At 37.2% G+C, this 18,865-nt stretch overlaps 1 protein-coding gene across 1 annotated transcript in view; it reads left to right on the top strand.

The window, feature by feature from the left end:
* Nucleotides 1-18,865, top strand: part of LOC150107082 (peptidyl-tRNA hydrolase 2, mitochondrial-like) — a 110,463-nt gene that overhangs the window by 30,083 nt on the left and 61,515 nt on the right. The window contains exon 3 of the mRNA XM_090391620.1: nucleotides 17,177-17,298. Within this exon, the coding sequence (XP_090247746.1) occupies nucleotides 17,177-17,298 (122 nt within the window). The remainder of the gene's footprint in view (nucleotides 1-17,176; nucleotides 17,299-18,865) is intronic.

Below are 18,865 nucleotides of genomic sequence, written 5' to 3'. Positions count from 1 at the left end.
AACTCAAATATCTGTGCCATACATTCTTAGCCAAGCTATAATCCCTACAAAACAGATAAAATACTACAATGCCCATTACTCTGCCCTCATCTAATACACAAGAACACAACATGACCATTTCTATTCCCCATGTCAGAGGTACATCAGAAAAGATAGCCAAAGTATTAATGAAACATGGCCTTCGCACCACTTTCAAACCTCATGTCAAACTAGGAACTCTGATCCGCTCACCTAAGGATAAACTTCATCCTTTAGCACATCCAGGAATGTATGAAGTTCCCTGTGATTTGACCTATTTGGCAAACAGGAAGATCAGTTAACATTTGCCTGGAAGAACATGAAAAATACATTCACTATTATTACTATGGCAAGTCAGGACTGGCAGACCACGCTTTGGACACTCCTTCACACAGGATTAGATGAAGGGAAACGAATGTGCTATTTAGGAGTCGTTACAGATCTGAACGATTATTTTTTGAGTCAGCAATGGCTCTGAAGAATTCTCCCAACTTTAACAAATATGGTTGCATTAATTTGCCAAAAAGTTTGGGAGACTGTTATCCTAAGAGAAACTCCTCATAGCTGTTTTTTTTTTTTTCCCGTTAGAGGGCTCCAAAAAATAGGACTTTAGATCTTTTGTCCATTGCAATTGTATTGTTTCACTCACTCACTGTTGCATGTACGTGTACAAGTGTGTTGTGCTCTGATGATGCTGAGTTGAAATTCAGCAAAATATAAGAAATTAATAAAATATCTCTTGGATAAAATTATGTTGAGAAGTTGGAATGACGGGGGGGGTACATTTGCCATTGTCAGTGAAGCGTGCATTGGAGGCAAAGTGCAAAGCCAGGAGATTAGCTTTTTCTGTGGTTGATGTTGCAATTCAGCCATCTGGGTATGATAGGGGTGGGAAGTGTAGGACAGAAGTTACGACCAATTGCTTTATGAATGGAAAACTATTCTACTCAGGAAGAAAAGATAACATCAATTGAGAGGTTGTTGCAGTACTAGTCAATCACTTGCAGAACTTCATCTTAACCATAGATCCACATGGTCCAAGAATTATAACAATTGATTTAAAGGGGAAAAAAAGGATGTTTTTTCAAAATTATCCCGATTTATGCTCCAGATAAGTCACAAGAAGATGAAGAATTAGACTTTCTACCAGCAACTACTGGATCTTATTGACAAAACAAAGGACATCTTAATAGTGATGGCAGGCTTCATTGCCAGGGTTGGGAGATTTACACAAGGCATGAAAGATGTGATGGGCAAATTTGGAGTGGATGAGTAAACTGAATGAGCATAAAACTGCTGGAATTCTGTAAATATAACAATCTGTTCATCTCAAACACTATATTTTTCCATAGACTATCATGCAAGTACATATGGACATCTCTCCAGATGGTGTGGTCAAAAATTGTAGTGATTACATTCTGATCAAAAATAACTGGAAATCCTTAATCCAAAATTTAAGAATACTAAAGATACCAGATTTTGACTCTTATAATGAATTACTAGCTGCAAAAATTAAGTTGAAATTAAAAAATTGTAAACCAAAGATCCTAAGCAATACTATTAATATAACAAAACTGAAAGATATAACTATACAAAACAACTACAGAAACATAATAGAAACAGAGTTAAAGAAAATAATCTTTGACAGTGTAGAAAATCTATGGAAATGGGACATAGCAGTTATGGTAAATGCTGCAAGAAAAATGCTTCGTACAAATAACAAATACAATTAGAGCAAATAACCGATTGGATAACCAGAGAAATTTTGGAAACCATAGAAGAAAAAGGAACTTCAAAAAATACTTTGAACAGAGAAAGTGCAGTGAAAAGTAAGTAACATTATAAAAGACTGAAAAACAAAATAAATAGAATGTGCAAATCTGCCAGAAATGCTTAGGTGGAAGAAAAGCAGAAGTGTGTTAATAAGCCAATAAAAAGAATGATAGCAACACTATATAAAATTTTAAAAGAATTACCAAAAGCACCCCAAAACAGATCACTAAAAATGAAAGAGGAAAATAATATCGAAACTGGAACATTTCAAGAGATTAAAAAAAGAAAAAAATTGGAAAGAATATTATCACATACTTTTCCAGAGGGAGGAAGACTGGTAAAACACAAATGAAGAGCCCGAAAGAGAGAAAAAAAAAAGTGCCATTTAGAATAAAAGAAGAAATTTTGAATGCAATAAACCAAATGAATTTATCTAAGTTACCTGGTTATGATGAATTTCCTATTGAGCTGTTAAAATATCGTGGCATAGCAGCCATCAATTTTCTGCTTGAAGTAGAGTAGTGTGCCCTCCCTCGATGAGTCCTTGGACTCCCTGGATGTGTCATGTAATAATAATAATAACTTTTTAACCAAATACTATATACTGGTGAAATTCCAACCAAATACCAATTCTTAAAAAGGGGGGAGATACACGAAGGTGTGAAAATTATAGACCCGTAACATTGCTAAGTCATAGCTATAAAATTTTCCCACATTTTATTCAAAATAGAATTCAGACTTTAATGAATTACACAATAAGAGAAGATCAAGCAGAATTCAGACCTGGAAGGTCTTATTATGGACCATATTTTTACAGTTAATAGCCTGGCTTGAAAAGTACTGGGCATACAACTCACCTATATACTGCAGTTTTATTGACTTCAAACAAGCATTTGATTCCACTGACAGGCACAAAATGACAACCATCTTAATCTAATAAATTAGATTTAGAAATACAAACTATTATTATAAAGATACAAAAGCAACTGTCAAAATAAAAAAATTGACAAATTCAAAGTAGAAAAAGAAATTATGCAGGGTGGCCTGCTCTAACCAAATTTATTTACTATCTATCTCAAAGAAATATGCAAACCCATAACTGAGGAATCAGGTCTACAAATACATGGCATGAATATCAATCACTTTAAATATGCTGAAGATATTATTTTGCAGATTTATATTCTGCTTGATTTATATAATTTTGCATCACCATACTGAAGCCTTTTGGCTCTTTATTTTAGTAAATACTTTATGCACTAACCAAGAGTTTGCTTACGAAAAATACACCTCTTCTACACTTCAAGTTCCTTAGTACTGAACGAGAGATTTTGTTCTCTTAATGTTTCTGTCTGGTCTCTGAGGAGAACCACCCAGTTTGAAACAACTGTCAGGCCAATGAAACCTTATCAAAATGGACCAATAGAAGGCAAATATATGGACACTTGGGCAAGCAATCATGTTTTCTATAAGGTCCATGCTAGGGCAACTTGTAAATATCAGCGAATGTATTTCTGTAAGCTCTCTGGACAAATTTCGTAAGAAACTTTCATAGTTTCTACATTCGGCTTTGAAATAATGCTGGATTTAATATCCACTTCATTTATATAATTTTGCATCACCAAACTGAAGCCTTTTGGATCTTTATTTTAGTAATTATATCTATCTATTTAAGTATATATAGTGATCTCTAAATTATCTGACCTTGGAATAAGGTTTCATTGGCCTGACAGTTGTTTCAAACTGGGTGGTTCTCCTCAGAGACCAGACAGATTCAATTAATCAGCCCTTGAATGGGTTCGTTTGTCAACTTTATTTGTAGTGCAACAAATAGCTGTGCCTTTTGTTATTCATCTGTACTACCACTATGGTTGGACAATCAATTGAGGGTTTACTGTGTGCACGTGTGCACACCCACACACACACCCACACACACCAGTGGTGTTGCTTGCTCATTTCAGTTGGGTGTGCTTATGCAACCTGCGCTACAAAATTCATGTTGTCACACCTTATGACTACATTTTTATCAATGTATGAAAGTTTTAAGGGTGCACAGCACATCTAATCCTTTTTTCTAATCCTTTCTACAACTTGTTCTCAAGTTAGTTGATCTCTGGCATTGGCAAACAGTTTTTTTTTCTCCCAGAAACTCAGGTTTTTCGTCCCGTAAACTTAAGAAAACCATAGAATCCACATTATTTCACACAGTAACATATCCTGTTAGGTACCAAGAGATGGCAGCACTTGTTTTGCAGGTCTCTTCATCGGTGGCTGCCTATAATTAGTGATAGAAATGGACCAGCTATCTCTGATTGGCTTCTGGTGGAAATTGAACTGTCCACTCAGTCTTCAAAAGCTAGATATGGTTTAAAGGCCTCACCTACTCCCTACAAGGGAATAAAAGGCGTTAGTTTATTACCTTTCTGTTTATCCAATCTAATGTTTGAAAACGTTATACTGTATTTTTGGACACACCTTTTTAAATAGAGAAATTGACTTAGAATTGGGGTGTGTCTTATGGTCCAAAGGTAGGCGATACTGGGTAAGTCTTGAATTCCAACATTTTTGATGCGAGCCAAACGCGTGTCTCGCTGCATATGTGGGAATTCCTGATTTATATACAAAAACTTTACGAGCATCAACAGTAGTTAGTGGACGAGCATCTGTAGTTTTGAATGAACGAGACGATTATTAAGTCTTTTAAAAAATGCGACCTAAGTAATTCGATGGATGATACTGTAGATGACTTAGTTTTTGAAGAAAGTGATAACGATAGTTCAGACAGTAATGAGACGAGTGATAGTGCCTGAGGCGAACAGAATTCTGCTGGTACAAGTTATGGTAATAATAAATGAAATTTAAGGTTTGTGAATATTTTTATATAATAATACATTTTTTCTAAAAATTGTCTCATAAATTTGGGATGTCTTATAGTCCAGTGCATCTTATCGTCCAAAAAATATGGTACTTTAATTTAGTTCTTTCTTTTGAGTTTGTATTATTCTCCAGATTTTTCTTCGAGTTCCATAAAAATCACATTCTTATTCTTTGGAGTAGTTATTCCAATATTTCTGTTACTTTATTTCATATAATTTTATATTCTTTATAAATCACGGTATTTGATTGGTTTTGTAGATGTCTGAGAAATACAGTTTTCTTTTCTTTCAGTACTACTCAAACCAGTTTCGACCTTTATTGTGGTCTCAGCAGTGGGAGCTACACCCAGAAGTGATTACTTCAACCTTGGTATCACTTCTGGGTCTGGCTCCCACTGACAAGATCTTAATAAAGGTCAAAACTGGTCTGGGCGGTGACTTTTCCCATAATGCATGGCATTACACATGTTTGCAAGGATATGTGCATTGCATTATGGGATACTAAGGCAACTGATGTGAAGTCATTAGTCTCTATATACAAGTAGCCCAGTCGTGAAGTGGCTTCATGCACAAACTTTGTTTGCTTACACTTGGATAAAGAAGGAAATCAAGAATAGAATTTCTTAACATCTTTAATTTTCTTTATCTCTAATCCTGCACAAATTTTAATGTTATGATATTCAAGTTCTGCAATTAATAATTCTTCTCCTGTCAGGGATTGTATATTCCAGCTGCTAATTCTCAGTATTTCCTGTTTTAGTTTCATTTTAAGTCATTTCTGATGTAGCCATCTGGTCTTTTAAACTTTAGTTCCTTTGAGCAGTTGGATTCAACAGTCTCTGGAAAGCTTCACGAAAAATATCATACTTTTCCTGTCAGGATCTCATCCTCATTCAACCACATTTCACTTATTCCAACAATTTTTGGGTGAATGAACTCAATCAGTGCAACAATTTCATTCCCCTTGTTTCTAATACTTCTAGCATTTGTATACAAACATATAACAGTTCATTTCTCGAGCTATAATAAGTTTCACTGATGCCACTTATTAGATATGATTTCTCCATGCCTTCTTTGACTCATTCCTCTTTCTTTCTTTCTCTCTCTCTTGTTCTCACTCATTACCCATCCCCAAACCCTCTTCAAACCCAACTGTTGAAAGAGGGTTCTTGTCTACTCAACACTTCATCTTCGAGCGTCAACCTCTCTCATGTTGTGTTACCTTTGTTCCCCACATTTCCCTGTATTTCTTGCACACTTGTTCTCTCCTCTACACTCATGCTACCAACTTCTCTGTTCATAAGCACACTTCAGTCTCTCCTTCCTTATTCTTCTGCTTTTCTGCATTGCTTCTTGCTTGCTCAAATCCATTCTCTGCACTCATTATTCTCCTTTCCAGTTGCAGCATCTGAAATGACTCATATTGTTCCCGGACCATTTTTCCGAATGTATAATTTTATGAGAGTATATTTTTATGAAAATTTATAGTTTTTACTTTCTTAATACCAAGTGTAGCATTAAGTAACGTAGAGAATAATGATTGATAATCATTGACATGTGTCAAGAATTGTTTCACCATCACTAACTAATAGTTGGCCAGAAAATTAATTAAAATTCATGGAGAAAATACAAGATGAACCTAATTTAATCATCAGGGCGAGGAGGGTTGAAACTACTCCTGAATGGATATATTTACTACAAGAGTAAATCTGGTCCACAGGGATTGTGGACTTAAATACAAATAAATAAAATAAATTTTAAAATTTTAAAAAATCCATTAGAAGGAAAAGATTACATGATCAACCAGCCAATCCTCCATCACTTCAGGAGTTATTCCAGATTCCAGACAGATACACTAAAACTCTTTAGGGTGAAAAGTTTCTTCTATGATTCCTATACTGATGAAGAAAGTCATGAAAACAGAGTTATTGTGTTTGGAACTAAAGAAAATCTACAGATTTTAATGAGCAGTCAAGAATGGTTTCTTGATGGTACATTCCAAGTCTGCCCCAGTATTTTTGTGCAAATGTTTACTGTTCTGGGAGTATTAGGAAGGCCTGGAGTAAATCCAGAAGATGGCGACAGAAATATCATTCTGCCAATGGAGTACTTGTATTCCATTGATTTACACCTTATTAGCAAATAAAGAACAAAATTGCTACGCTAAGATTTTGCATAGCATTTTGTTTCCAGCCCATGATTTTGCAATTGATGTTATGCAACCAACTCGAATAATGTGTGACTTCGAATTGGCCATCATAAATAGTGTAAGTGCTGTGTTCCCAAATTCAACAGTATCTTGCTGTCTTTTCCACTTATCCCAATCTTTATATAGAAGGATTCAGGTTGAGAGGCTACAAAAACTGTATAACAACCCTAAAGATCGTCGACTAAAGGATGTATTACATATGCTACTGGCTTTATCGTCTGTCCCTGTTGATGACGTTGTCGATGCCTTCAAGGAATTGAGAGAAGAGGTCTGCAATGATATCTTAACAATTTTTTATTACTTTGATTTGAATTATATATATCTGGCCAAAAGAGTATAGGAAAGAAGGCATTGAACACCCATCATTATCCATGTACTCTGTGGAACCAAACGAATTCACTATTCATAATCAACAATGGACGAACAGCCTGAGCGAAGGGTTTCATAACTGCTTCCAGTAAGTAGTTGGAAAGCAGCACCCCAATTTGTATTCAGCTATAACAGAGTTACAAAAAGAACAAGCTGGCTCTGAAACAATGATGTGCGAGTTCAGAATGGGTAGAATAGTAACGGCAGCACCAAAAAGGAAGTGGGCGGTTGTTCAGAAGAGTATTAAAACCATTGTCCTATGATATCAAAGTACAAAAAAGAGGGCCGACGAATTGACTACTTCCGGTATATTGAATACAATTTCACATTTTAGTGAGTCAATAAATTCATATATCCTAAGTTTTTTATTTTATTAAAAAGCTTATCTATTTTAGCATTACTTTTATTAATATTTTAGATTCTGTTATTTGGAATTGAACATTTGGAAAAATGCCCATTTGGAAAAATGGTGAGGGAATTGGCTAATATGGAACAATTAAAATGTAACTCTCTTCGATTCCTAGACACACTCGTCACACATCTCCCCTCAGGCTGTCTCTCCTTCTCAGTCTACCACAAACCTACACACACACACACACACACAGGCCAGTACATACACAGAAATTCTTATCACCACCCAACACATAAACTAAGTGTCATAAACACCCTTAAACACAGAGCTCAAACTATTTGTTCAAATGAACAAGCTCTAAACCAAGAATACAAGATCATCAACCATACATTTATAAAAAATGGATACAGTAAAAAAACTATTCACAAGATCCTCCACAGAGATACTAGTAAAAACAAAAAAGATTTCAAGAATGCTATTGCCATACCTTATGTTAGAGGCATTTCTGAAAAAATAGACAGAACACTATACAAATACACCCTCAAAACCACCTTTAAACCTCCAACAAAATTAAGACACCTACTCAGTTCTTCCAAGGATCCTCTTCCACACCTAGCCCACTGAGGGGTATACAAAATACAATGCACATGTAACCTACCATACATAAGGGAAACAGGCGAACTATCCCAATTAGGAAAGGCGAACACAAATGACCACATTAAATACCTCTGTTTTGGAAAAACCAGCCTTTCTGACCACGCACGCCAAACATACCACAGAATTGATTGGAAAAATACCAAGTCCCTACACTGCACCAAAACCTGGTTTGAGAGGAAATTCAAAGGAGCATGTGAAATGCTCAAACATAACCCAAATCTGAACAAAAATGATGGCCTGACCATTCCAAGAATGTGGAAGACCCATCTACAACCTTTATACCAACCAGAACAAGCCAAAGGAAACCCACTACAAGAAGACTCGGTGAAGTGGTTTTTTTCCCTTAACATTCCATAGCAACTTGAACTGTACAAGTCCTGAAGAAAACCATAGTATAACAATCTGAATTGTGCAAATTCATAAGAATCCTAGTACATGAGGACTTTAGCAGAGTTTATTGGAATTTTTTATTTATTAATTATAACTTTTTTTTCAATTTTATTTTAATTAATTATTGCTAGAGGTCAGGCTAAGAAAAAGATTAATTAACAGCATAGATTTAATTTACCAGTATAGAGTGCAAAGGCATGTAGCTTGGTTCCCTATATACATGTATCCTTCTGATGATGACCTCAATACAGGGGTCGAAACGTCGTTTATTTTATTAATAATTAGTAAAATAATCATTTCGACACGTGTGTGTTTTGTGTCCCTAAATTCGTAAATATGAATTAAAATGTAGTCCATCACTCTTATAAAGTTCCATTTGTCCTACACATTCACAAAATTCATTACTTTCTTTTCAAACCTTTCTGTTAACATAGCATTCATGATCTTTGCTCTCCACCTCATCTCATCATCTGTCATATCTGGACAGCACATTGACTAAGTACCTTTCCTATCACATGATTATCTTTTATTCTTCTCGACAACCTCCTGATATCCAGCCTTATATTCTCCTTTGCTTACTTACTCTTCACATCCAATGCCTTACTCTATTCATTTTACCTCAGAGAAAACAAGCTTGTACATCTTCTTGTTTACCACACCACTAATAATCAAATCCCCATAAAATTCCACTTGTGAGTCTTTTGTTACCTCTTATATATACGAACATCATTTGTTTCTGTTTTCTTCACTCTTCTCTATCTACAGTTCTCTTTATTTCATTCTGCACCTGTTTCATCTCTTGCCTCATCTTCACCAAGTCAGCTTTCCAATCTTGCAAAATTTTTTTCACTATCATTCTCTCTCTCTCACTTACTAATTTACAGTCCTGGCACATCTTTTTATTCCATCAGTCCCACTTGTCATCGTACCATTACATGCACACTGATTTTTAACTTTCATTCTTGCACACTTTCTTATTATTGATTGCACTGTTTCCTTTCACTATCAGTTTCATGTACTTTCTTAAATGCACAATCTTCCTCGACATCTGCTTCACTTACAGTACAATGGTTCCTGCTCTGATTCAAACGAGCCTTGTGGTCCATCAGCACATCACACTTGACATTTCTTTATTTTATGCTTTATTGTGTTCTCCTACTTATATCACTTATCTTAAATTGTCACTTATATCACTTATCTTAAATTGTCACTGTGTAGTGTTTTAATTTTAACTATATACTTCTATGGTCTATACACACACAAATATCAGAACACTATACTCTCTCATCTACAGTAAAATCTATCCACACACTTGGCCGTTTCTTAGAATGATTAAGTATATTAAATAATTAACAAAGGGTAGACTTCTGAATAGAGTCCGATCCTCAGCAATAATGGTCTGAAGTCACCTCCTAATCAGGTTCTGGCAATATTTATTTGATCAAGCTGCACCAGTCAGATCCCTAGGTTAGAAATTCCTCTTAACCAAGGAGTAACCTTCTGAAAATATACTAAGGAAATCAATCTATTAATTACTCTTTATCTCAATTTTATCTATCTCTCTTAAAATACTTTAGTTTGCAGTCGTGATCTCTGTCATATAATTCTTTCCTGCTCAGATTCAGATATTAGCAAGCGGTGCATTGGATTCAATTCAAGGCACAAAACAGGTTAAGATATTCAAGATACATTTATTAAATTCCCAAGATTGCACATTTACAAGAGTATACTCAGTTGGATTAGAGGTATCCTAAGCTATAAAGTTAAACATAGCAACTGTAATTCACACAACATCTCCAAACATAGGTTAATTTCACAGTACAAAATATTGTTAGCATCTTCTAAATATCCTTACTAGTCTACACATACTCTCAAAACAATCACATCGGTAACTTTATAGATCATTCTTCTTCTTCTTCTGCAGCTTCTCCCACTTAAGTGGGGTCACTGTTGATGATGAGTCTCCTCCATATCCTCCTGTCTTGGGCTGTCACCACATCCAAGTTCTTCATCCTCAAGTCCTCTTCTGCCAGCTCCCTCCATCTCTTCTTTGGCCACCCACGCTTCCTCCTTCCTTGCAAATCCATCTGCATGACCCTTCTTCCCACATATTCGACCTCCCTCCTCATCACATGACCAAACCATCTCAACCTTGCCTCCTGTATCTTCGCTCCTAAGTTCGTGACTTTCGCTATTCCCCTTACATAGTCATTTCTCAGATGATCCTTTCTGTTCACACCGCACATTCACCTAAGCATTCTCATCTCTGCTACTTCCATCCTGTTGATGTTATTTTTCCTCAGGGCCACGGTTTCTATAGCATACGTCATAGCTGGCCTCACTACTGTCCTATAGATTTTGCCTTTCAGGCACCCTCTTATCGCATAACACTCCAGCCATCTCTCTCCAGTTCCTCCAACCCGCTTGTATCCTGCATCCCACTTCTCAACTTCTCCATCTTCTTCCACTGTTGAACCTAAATATCTAAAGTCCCTCACCTTCCTGATGACATTTTCTTCCAGCTCCAGATCTGTCTCCTGGCTGCCGCCCACTGTGCAACACATATACTCTGTCTTACTTTTGCTCAGTCTCATACCTCTCTCTTCCAGTACTTTCTCCATCTTTCCAATTTAGTTCCTGCTTCTTCTCTTGAATCTGCACACAGCAAGATGTCATCTGCATACAACATTGTCCAAGGCGCATCTTCTCTCATCTCCTCCGTCACCACCTCCATCACAATGTTAAACAGAAACGGACTTAATGCTGACCCTCGATGCAAGCCAACTGTTACTTGAAAACTTTCTGCTGTCCTAGACAGGTCTGAACACTTGTCTTCACATTTCTGTACATCTCCCGCACCAACCTGACATATTTCTCCGGAACCTTCTACTCCCTCAGACACCTCCAGACTTCTTGCCTTGGCACTCTATCGTATGCTTTCTCCAGATCAATAAATGCCAGATGTAGCTCCCATTGTTTCTCTTGAAACTTTTCCATCATCTGCCGTAACCCAAAGATAGCATCTGTTGTTGATCTACCAGGGATGAAGCCAAATTGTTCCTTTGCAATCTCCACCTCCTTCCTCAATCTTCCATTAAGAACCCTTTCTAGGATTTTCATTGTGTGGGACATCAACTTTATTCCTCTGTAATTTTTACAGTCATGTGCATCCCCTTTACCATTGTAGATGGGGACAAGAGTACTCTCCCTCCATTCCTTGGGTATATTTTCCTGTTGGCAAACTTTCATGAACAGGTCCCACAGCAGGTCAATTCCCTCTTCCCCCGTGCCATCCATGCCTCCACTGGAATCCTGTCAGGGCCCATCAATTTTCCATTCTTCATCCTCTTCATGGCCTCCGTCACTTCCACTCTACTGATGTTCTGCACCATCCCCTCAGAAGGCTGCCCATCTTCTCTGTGAGTCCTTGCATTTTCCTCATTCAAAAGTTCCTCAAAGTATATTCTCCATCTGTTTCTTATGTCCACATCCCTCCATAATACTCTTCCTTCAGCGTCTTTGATCTGCCTCACATGTAAGATGTCCTTTGCTGCTTTATTTCTACATTTTGCTAGTTGGTAAATTTTTCTCTGTCCTTCCTCTGTTTCTAATTGATCATACAGATCTTGATATGCCATTGCCTTCGCCTGTGCCACGACTCTCTTGTCTTTTTGCTTTCTCTCTCTGTGCACCTCTCTATCCTCTTCCACTCTTGACTCATACCACTTCTGCTTTGCCTTCCTCTTGGCTGTCACTGCCACTTGTACATTATTATTCCACCACCAACCCTCCTTCTGCTCTCTAATCTTTCAAGATGTCTCAGCAAGCGCCTAGATTGCACAGCTAAGAATTACTTTTGAATTATGTTTCCACCAATCTTGTACACTTTCCAGTCCATCCGAAATCATCTCTAATGCCCTCTCACTAAAATGATTCCTCACACTCTCTTTTTTTACGCGAAACCACTTAATTGTCTTCATCCTGTGGCTTCCAGAGATCCTTATCTTCATTCTTATTTTAAAGTCTGCGCACAGCAGTCGGTGTTGCTGTGCCACTTTATCTGTTGGAATTACTTTACAATTTGTCACAACCTTAAGATGTTTTCTTCTAGTCAAAATGTATCAATTTGTGAACTGTTGTTACCACTCCTAAATGTTATCAAATGTTCTTCCCTCTTGTAGAAAATCGAGTTCACAATTGCCAGATCAAACGCTACTGCAAAGTCCACAACCCTCTCTCCTTCCTGGTTCATCATTCCCACTCCGTGGCCACCATGCCCCTTTCACAGTCTCTATTCGGTCTCCTTATGTGTCCATTCAAGTCTCCTCCTACAATCACCATCTCGTTTTCTTCCAGTTCCCTCATTTCTTCATCTAACACGGTCCAGAACTCATCTTTCTCCTCTGCTGTACAGCCAACTTACGGGGCATATACACATAATACGACCACCCGCTCTTCTCCAAGACCCAATTTCATTTGCATGATCTTGTTGTTCCTTCTACCCACTTCCAGTACTTCGCCCTTCATTCTGCCACATACCACAATTCCTACACCATTTCTTCCCTCGTTATTCACTCCAGTATAGAACAATTTATATCCATCTCCCCACATGTCTGCCACCTCTCTTCCCCTTCCAGTCATGCTCCCAACATTCAGTGTTCCCACTCGCAACATCCTCTCCACCTGCTGGGCTTGCTTCTTTAACCGCACCCGCCCTTGATGCGGTAGTCCTCGTCCACTTCTCACAGCTGTAGGGCGATGTGGCTGTGCATCGCTTAAGGGGTACGCCCTAGCCCTTATATCATTTTCTCTTTGACTCATATCATAGCTAGAGCTGGCAGTGAAGTTTTACGACTGAATGCCCTTCCTGACATCGACCCTCACCATTTATCCGGGCTTGGGACTGGCACCTATTGAGGCTAGCTTGCCTCCTTCGGTGGCTGCATAAGATGAAATGACTTAGCAAGATAGGAAAGATTCACCCCTAGCCCTCGAATACTCTAATAACATCAGAGTGAAGGAGCAAGGAGAGGAGAAAGAAGCAAAGAAAGAAGGGGAGGGACCAGTCTACAGAATAATATAACAGATGTATATTACATGAAGTAAGGCATGGTCCAGCATCTGGTATCTCGGGTTTGCCATGCCCGTACTCACTTTAGTGAGTACGGGCATGGCAAACTTTATAGATCATTACTCACAACAATTCAAACTGCATTTTATTCACATAAATACTTAAGAAATAGCCTTTAGATTTAAGATTTTAAGACACTGCTATCTAATATTCACTATAGTCCTCCTTCCTGCAAGTATAGAGTTCTAAAACATAACATCTCTTTTTTTCTATATCACAATATTCCTTTCTTTCTTAACAAAAGAATTATAAAAGGTTTTACATTACCATATTTCTGGAAACTCATTCAGTCTGTCAATTTTGCTTACTTCATCTCACGGAATGTTTAATTTTCTCCCAGGCTATTGACTCACAGGCTAGACTTGGACTTCATTGTTCTGCTTTTCCTTCCCATCTTCAACTAGAAACAGCATGACTTGGATCGACCCACATGGACATATATAGCACCCAGTTCCTTCATGCTTACTCGGGAAGCTACCGATTCTCTCCTCGTCGATTCCTTCCGTACGACATCATGAACCAACGGCAATGAATAGTTACACGCCATCGATAAGATCCCGAACTCGAACTCACATCGACTCCACAAGAAAATCCAAAGCAGACTAAAGACTTCAAGAAGCTAAAAAAGTGTCTTGCAAGGGGGGCAAACCCTTTTTATACCTTCTACCCTCGGCACCCTCTTTTGTGCACGTGTTGTATATTCTATTCATGTCTTTCTGGAGAACTCCGTGCACGTGCCACGTAAAACATTGAGCGCGTGCCATTCCACACGTAAACAATTTGCCATAGACTACACAATTCAGCCAAAGTTTTTGTTAGTGGACTTTGAACTTCTGTTACTATGCCCTAACATATATCTTATAAAGAATACTTCTTCCATTATAATTTCTTACAAACAAATGACATCGTTTACTTTTAAGTAATATTACAGTAATTGTACTAGCATATGATTCTTTAAACAATTAGTATCTTTTCTATGTACAAGCATTTTTGTTATTGTTTAGCTAAACTTGTTGAATCTTGAACAAAATATTTCTTTAAGGAAATCTTTTCATTCAAGATCCAACAATAACCCATATTCACTTCTTTCTTTTATTCATCCACATCCACAACCCTGCACATACATATTACACTTATAGCACTGTACCATTCTTGAAAAATCCACAGCACTCACTTTATTTGTCTATCTTTCATGCTAACTTATGTAGCGATCTCCCTTTCACTGCAATTTTATTCCAGAGCACTAAACAAGAAATAAAGAATTTGAAATAAGACTGTCTAAAATCTTTAATCAAACACTGTGTCCCAATCACAAATATTTACATTCTCTCTGAAAATTGCACCATATCATCACACAATAAATATAAAATTAACTTATCTTGCAGCAGCTCATACTATAACCAATGCATTACACTCGCCAACTAGTGGACAACCCCAAAATAGTGATACTTTGGCATACTTTTGAACTCTGATGTAATTGTATTGTAACTTGTTTCTCTCTTTCTCTGTGTGCACTTTAGATTATCTTAATATTAAGGTGAAGACTGGAAAATTAGTCATTACTCCTGATACAGTAGTAGACTATTTTCTATCATATGCTCTTTTAGCTAATTTTTTCTCCTTAGTATACTAAAGTCCATATCCTATCTCTCCCTACTCCATGCCCTTTTTTCTTTCGAGTCTGTTACCTTAGTTGAAGTCCCCCCTCCCCTCCATCCATAATAAAGATACTTGGATAATTGGAAAAGAAGTCAGTGGACACCATAGTGTGAACAGCAAACAGCCATGGCACCCACCTTAATAAGACAGACCTCCTTTCATTGTGATGACTGCAGCAATCACTTAGAATTTTGGACCATTCTTCCTGTAGGCATGTAATGAAGTCCTGGACTATGGTGGTGTGACAGATGTCCCTTGACCTCACCCTGTGCTCCATTTCATCCCATAGATGTTCAGTAGGGTTGAGATCAGGGCTCTGTGTGTGTGTGGGGGGGGGGGGGGCAGTCAAGTCCGGAAACGTTCATGTCCACAAACCATGCAGTTTACAACAACAGCCTTGACATATGATGAATTGTCTTGTTGAAAGAGACAATAGCCATTTCTGTAGAAACGGCACCAAATAGGAAGCATTGCGTTGTCCAGAATGTTTAGATACCTCTCAGAGTTCAATGTTCATGGCACCACAAACAGGTCTGAGGCCAAAACAGGACCATACCATCACACCACCAACTCTGAATTTCATAGTTGGGATTACACACACACCCTGTTAAGAGACATTCACCAGGCATCTGCCACACCCCACACCTGTTCATCTGCTCAGTAGAGGGTGTAGCATGATTCATCGCTCAAAACACAGCCAAGCTTCCACTTTCTACTGTACATGATCTTTTCATCACTGAAGGTGATGCTGTGTGTTAGTTTGGATAATGTGGGGCTTGCATATTGCAGTGTCCTATCATGGAAACCCATGTTGTGAGCTTTAGTTCTGAATGCTTTTGTGCAGATTTGTGTTCCATTCGATGCTCGGAACTCCGCATTCGGTGTGGCAGTTTTTACATATCCTTCATAGCAGGTAGCACTTCCATCTCAGTATGATATCACTGATTGTTGACCTGGGATAATTTGTCAACAATTTGCCAAACATGTAGGCCTGCAAGATGGCATCCTATCACAATGCTTCTTTCAAACTCTGTCAGTTCACTTCTCACAGCTATTTCACCAGCCACAGTTGCACTGACTTGGGAGCATTATATTCTTCCAATTTATACTACAAACATGTGACTCATTATATGGCATGATGCACCTTGCCCATGGAGGGTGTCCATTGACTTCTTTCCAAGCAGTGTACTTGCCTGTGCTCAATGTGCTTTCTTCCTGAGACATATCACAATATCTTCCTTTGAACCTCTTGCCTATAGTAGCAGCTGACTGCATATTTTTTTTTCCTGTTTGCTTTTATATCAACAAATCTCAAATACATTACTTCCCTTGATATACTTCCATGCTTAACTTCTCTTGCTATCATCAGCAGTATCCCTTCTTCCACCTGTTTTCTTTATCCTCCCTGAAAATGCATTTTCAGGGAGGATAAAGAAATATTAACATATATTAACATAACAAATTCTGTTTATTGCTTGGCAAACTATTCATAATTTAACACTTCTTCATAAAAGCTATTGTTAAGTTGATCTCTTTTATCCCATTCACATTTTTATTTATTTCGAAACATTGCTAATCACCTGCTCAGATGGATTGTATTACATAGTTAACTTTTCAGCAGATTAGAGAATTCTCACCTAAACTGATTATTTATCTGTTGGTTATGGGAATGACTTCATTTCTTAAAAACATTTATTGTTATTATTTTTTTAAGTCTTTTATTCTCGGAAATTTTTCATTTGTAGTGTTGTCATGCATCAGTTCTGGCGTACAAGCAGATATTGCAACATGATCCAGAGATGCTTCGACTGTGGGAAATGTCAGGGCAAAGAAAAGTTGTGCTTAAAGTAGAGAGTGAGCAATCATTGTAAGTTCAGTTTTGTTTTATTCTTTTGCTTTAAAAATTTATTCACCCAGTTTATCAGTATAAATTAAAATTACTGTGAATCATGTTATTTATAATTCATTGTCCACATCTAAAAAAAAATTAAACTCAGTTTATTAAATGCTCTGACTTTTTATTCTCAAACTTTTTGTTTCCAGTGGAACAAACTTCCTTCATGTACACTTTTGTAATCTGTGATCTGAAGTATTTCAAGAAAATATCAATGTCATGTTAACAAACAAAAATTTATTTGAACTTTCTGATAATCTATTTTGGTAATGCCATCTTCAATGTAGAACTGATGAGAAAGTGTGTTTTGTATAATGAAACCTGAGGGATATTCATTATTATATTAGCATGTGCAGTACAGAAAAAAAAATTGTATAAAAATATTTTGTCTTGCATATTGTAAGACATCATCAGTGTGGATAGTGAACAACAATAAGTAATTTAAATAAAAGTAACAGTAGAGCACATACGTTACATTGGAATCCCTCTGTATATACGGTTGTGTGCACATTGGTTACAAACTATTGGGCTGAAAATAAAATTAAATTGGATAATTTGGAGTTAATAATAAAACTTGAGAATACAATTATTTAATATACTTACGGATGACAATTTCCCACACTTTAAGAATGGTGAGGCAGTTGTTATGGCTGAGATTAGGTTGATGAAGTAGGGCTTCAGTACTTTCCTTGTATAGACATTCCTGTTTATATATGTATCTGTGTAATAGTTTGGAATTTTCCCATTAGATCCTGTGGCTGGTGGTTTCAATCCTGTGTTGTGCTAAGCCAGATTTGTGAGATTTGATGATTCAGATCTAGTCTTGACGTTCAGTAGTTGGATATTCCATAGTAGGACAAGTTATATGAACATGGTACTTTATACACGTACACACCAAGTAGCATCATTGGTAAGAGTTTGTCTTTTGGAAAAGGCAACAGGCTATGAATTTGGTTGATGGGTTTGGTTGTAGCAATGAGTTTATATTTTTGCGTAATTTTTGCCACTCATTCAGAGATAGGAATCCTGTGGACTTTTTCTTGTCTAGGTTGCTCTAAGGAACATTCAGTCTCACCTACTAAATGTTTATTCACACATACTAATGTATCATAGTTCAAGCACTCTTGTATGCATTACACTTCACCTTCCTCCTCAAAAAAATTTTTTAAAAATGTAGATGTGATGCACTCATTACAACTTCCGACAGTCCATACATTTATATCAATGCTATTCCAAAAAAGGGAAATACAAGTCAGTTATTAAACTACTAACCAATTGCCATCCTCACAAAAATAATGAGGAATCTTATCAATAACTAACCTCTCCATTACTAAAGGCCCATAAATTAATCAACTGCCAGCATGAATTCTGCCATTCAAATTCTTTGGTGGTGTATATCGCCCACCAATAGGCAGGTGCCATAGAAAGGTTTGCTAGAATAAAAGACATAAAACTGCCTTCTACAGACATGATGGCGAGCTTTAACATTGTATCTCTCTCTCTCTCTTTTCACAGATATCCCTTACAATGAGACAATAGA

Source organism: Typopeltis vanoorti, chromosome 4 (genome assembly GCF_054136105.1).
Source record: "Typopeltis vanoorti isolate ZY-2024b chromosome 4, IOZ_Tvanoo_1.0, whole genome shotgun sequence".
Classification (NCBI taxonomy): domain Eukaryota; kingdom Metazoa; phylum Arthropoda; class Arachnida; order Uropygi; family Thelyphonidae; genus Typopeltis; species Typopeltis vanoorti.
Note: the sequence above shows the minus strand (reverse complement) of the source record. Positions and strands in the feature narration are given on the sequence as shown.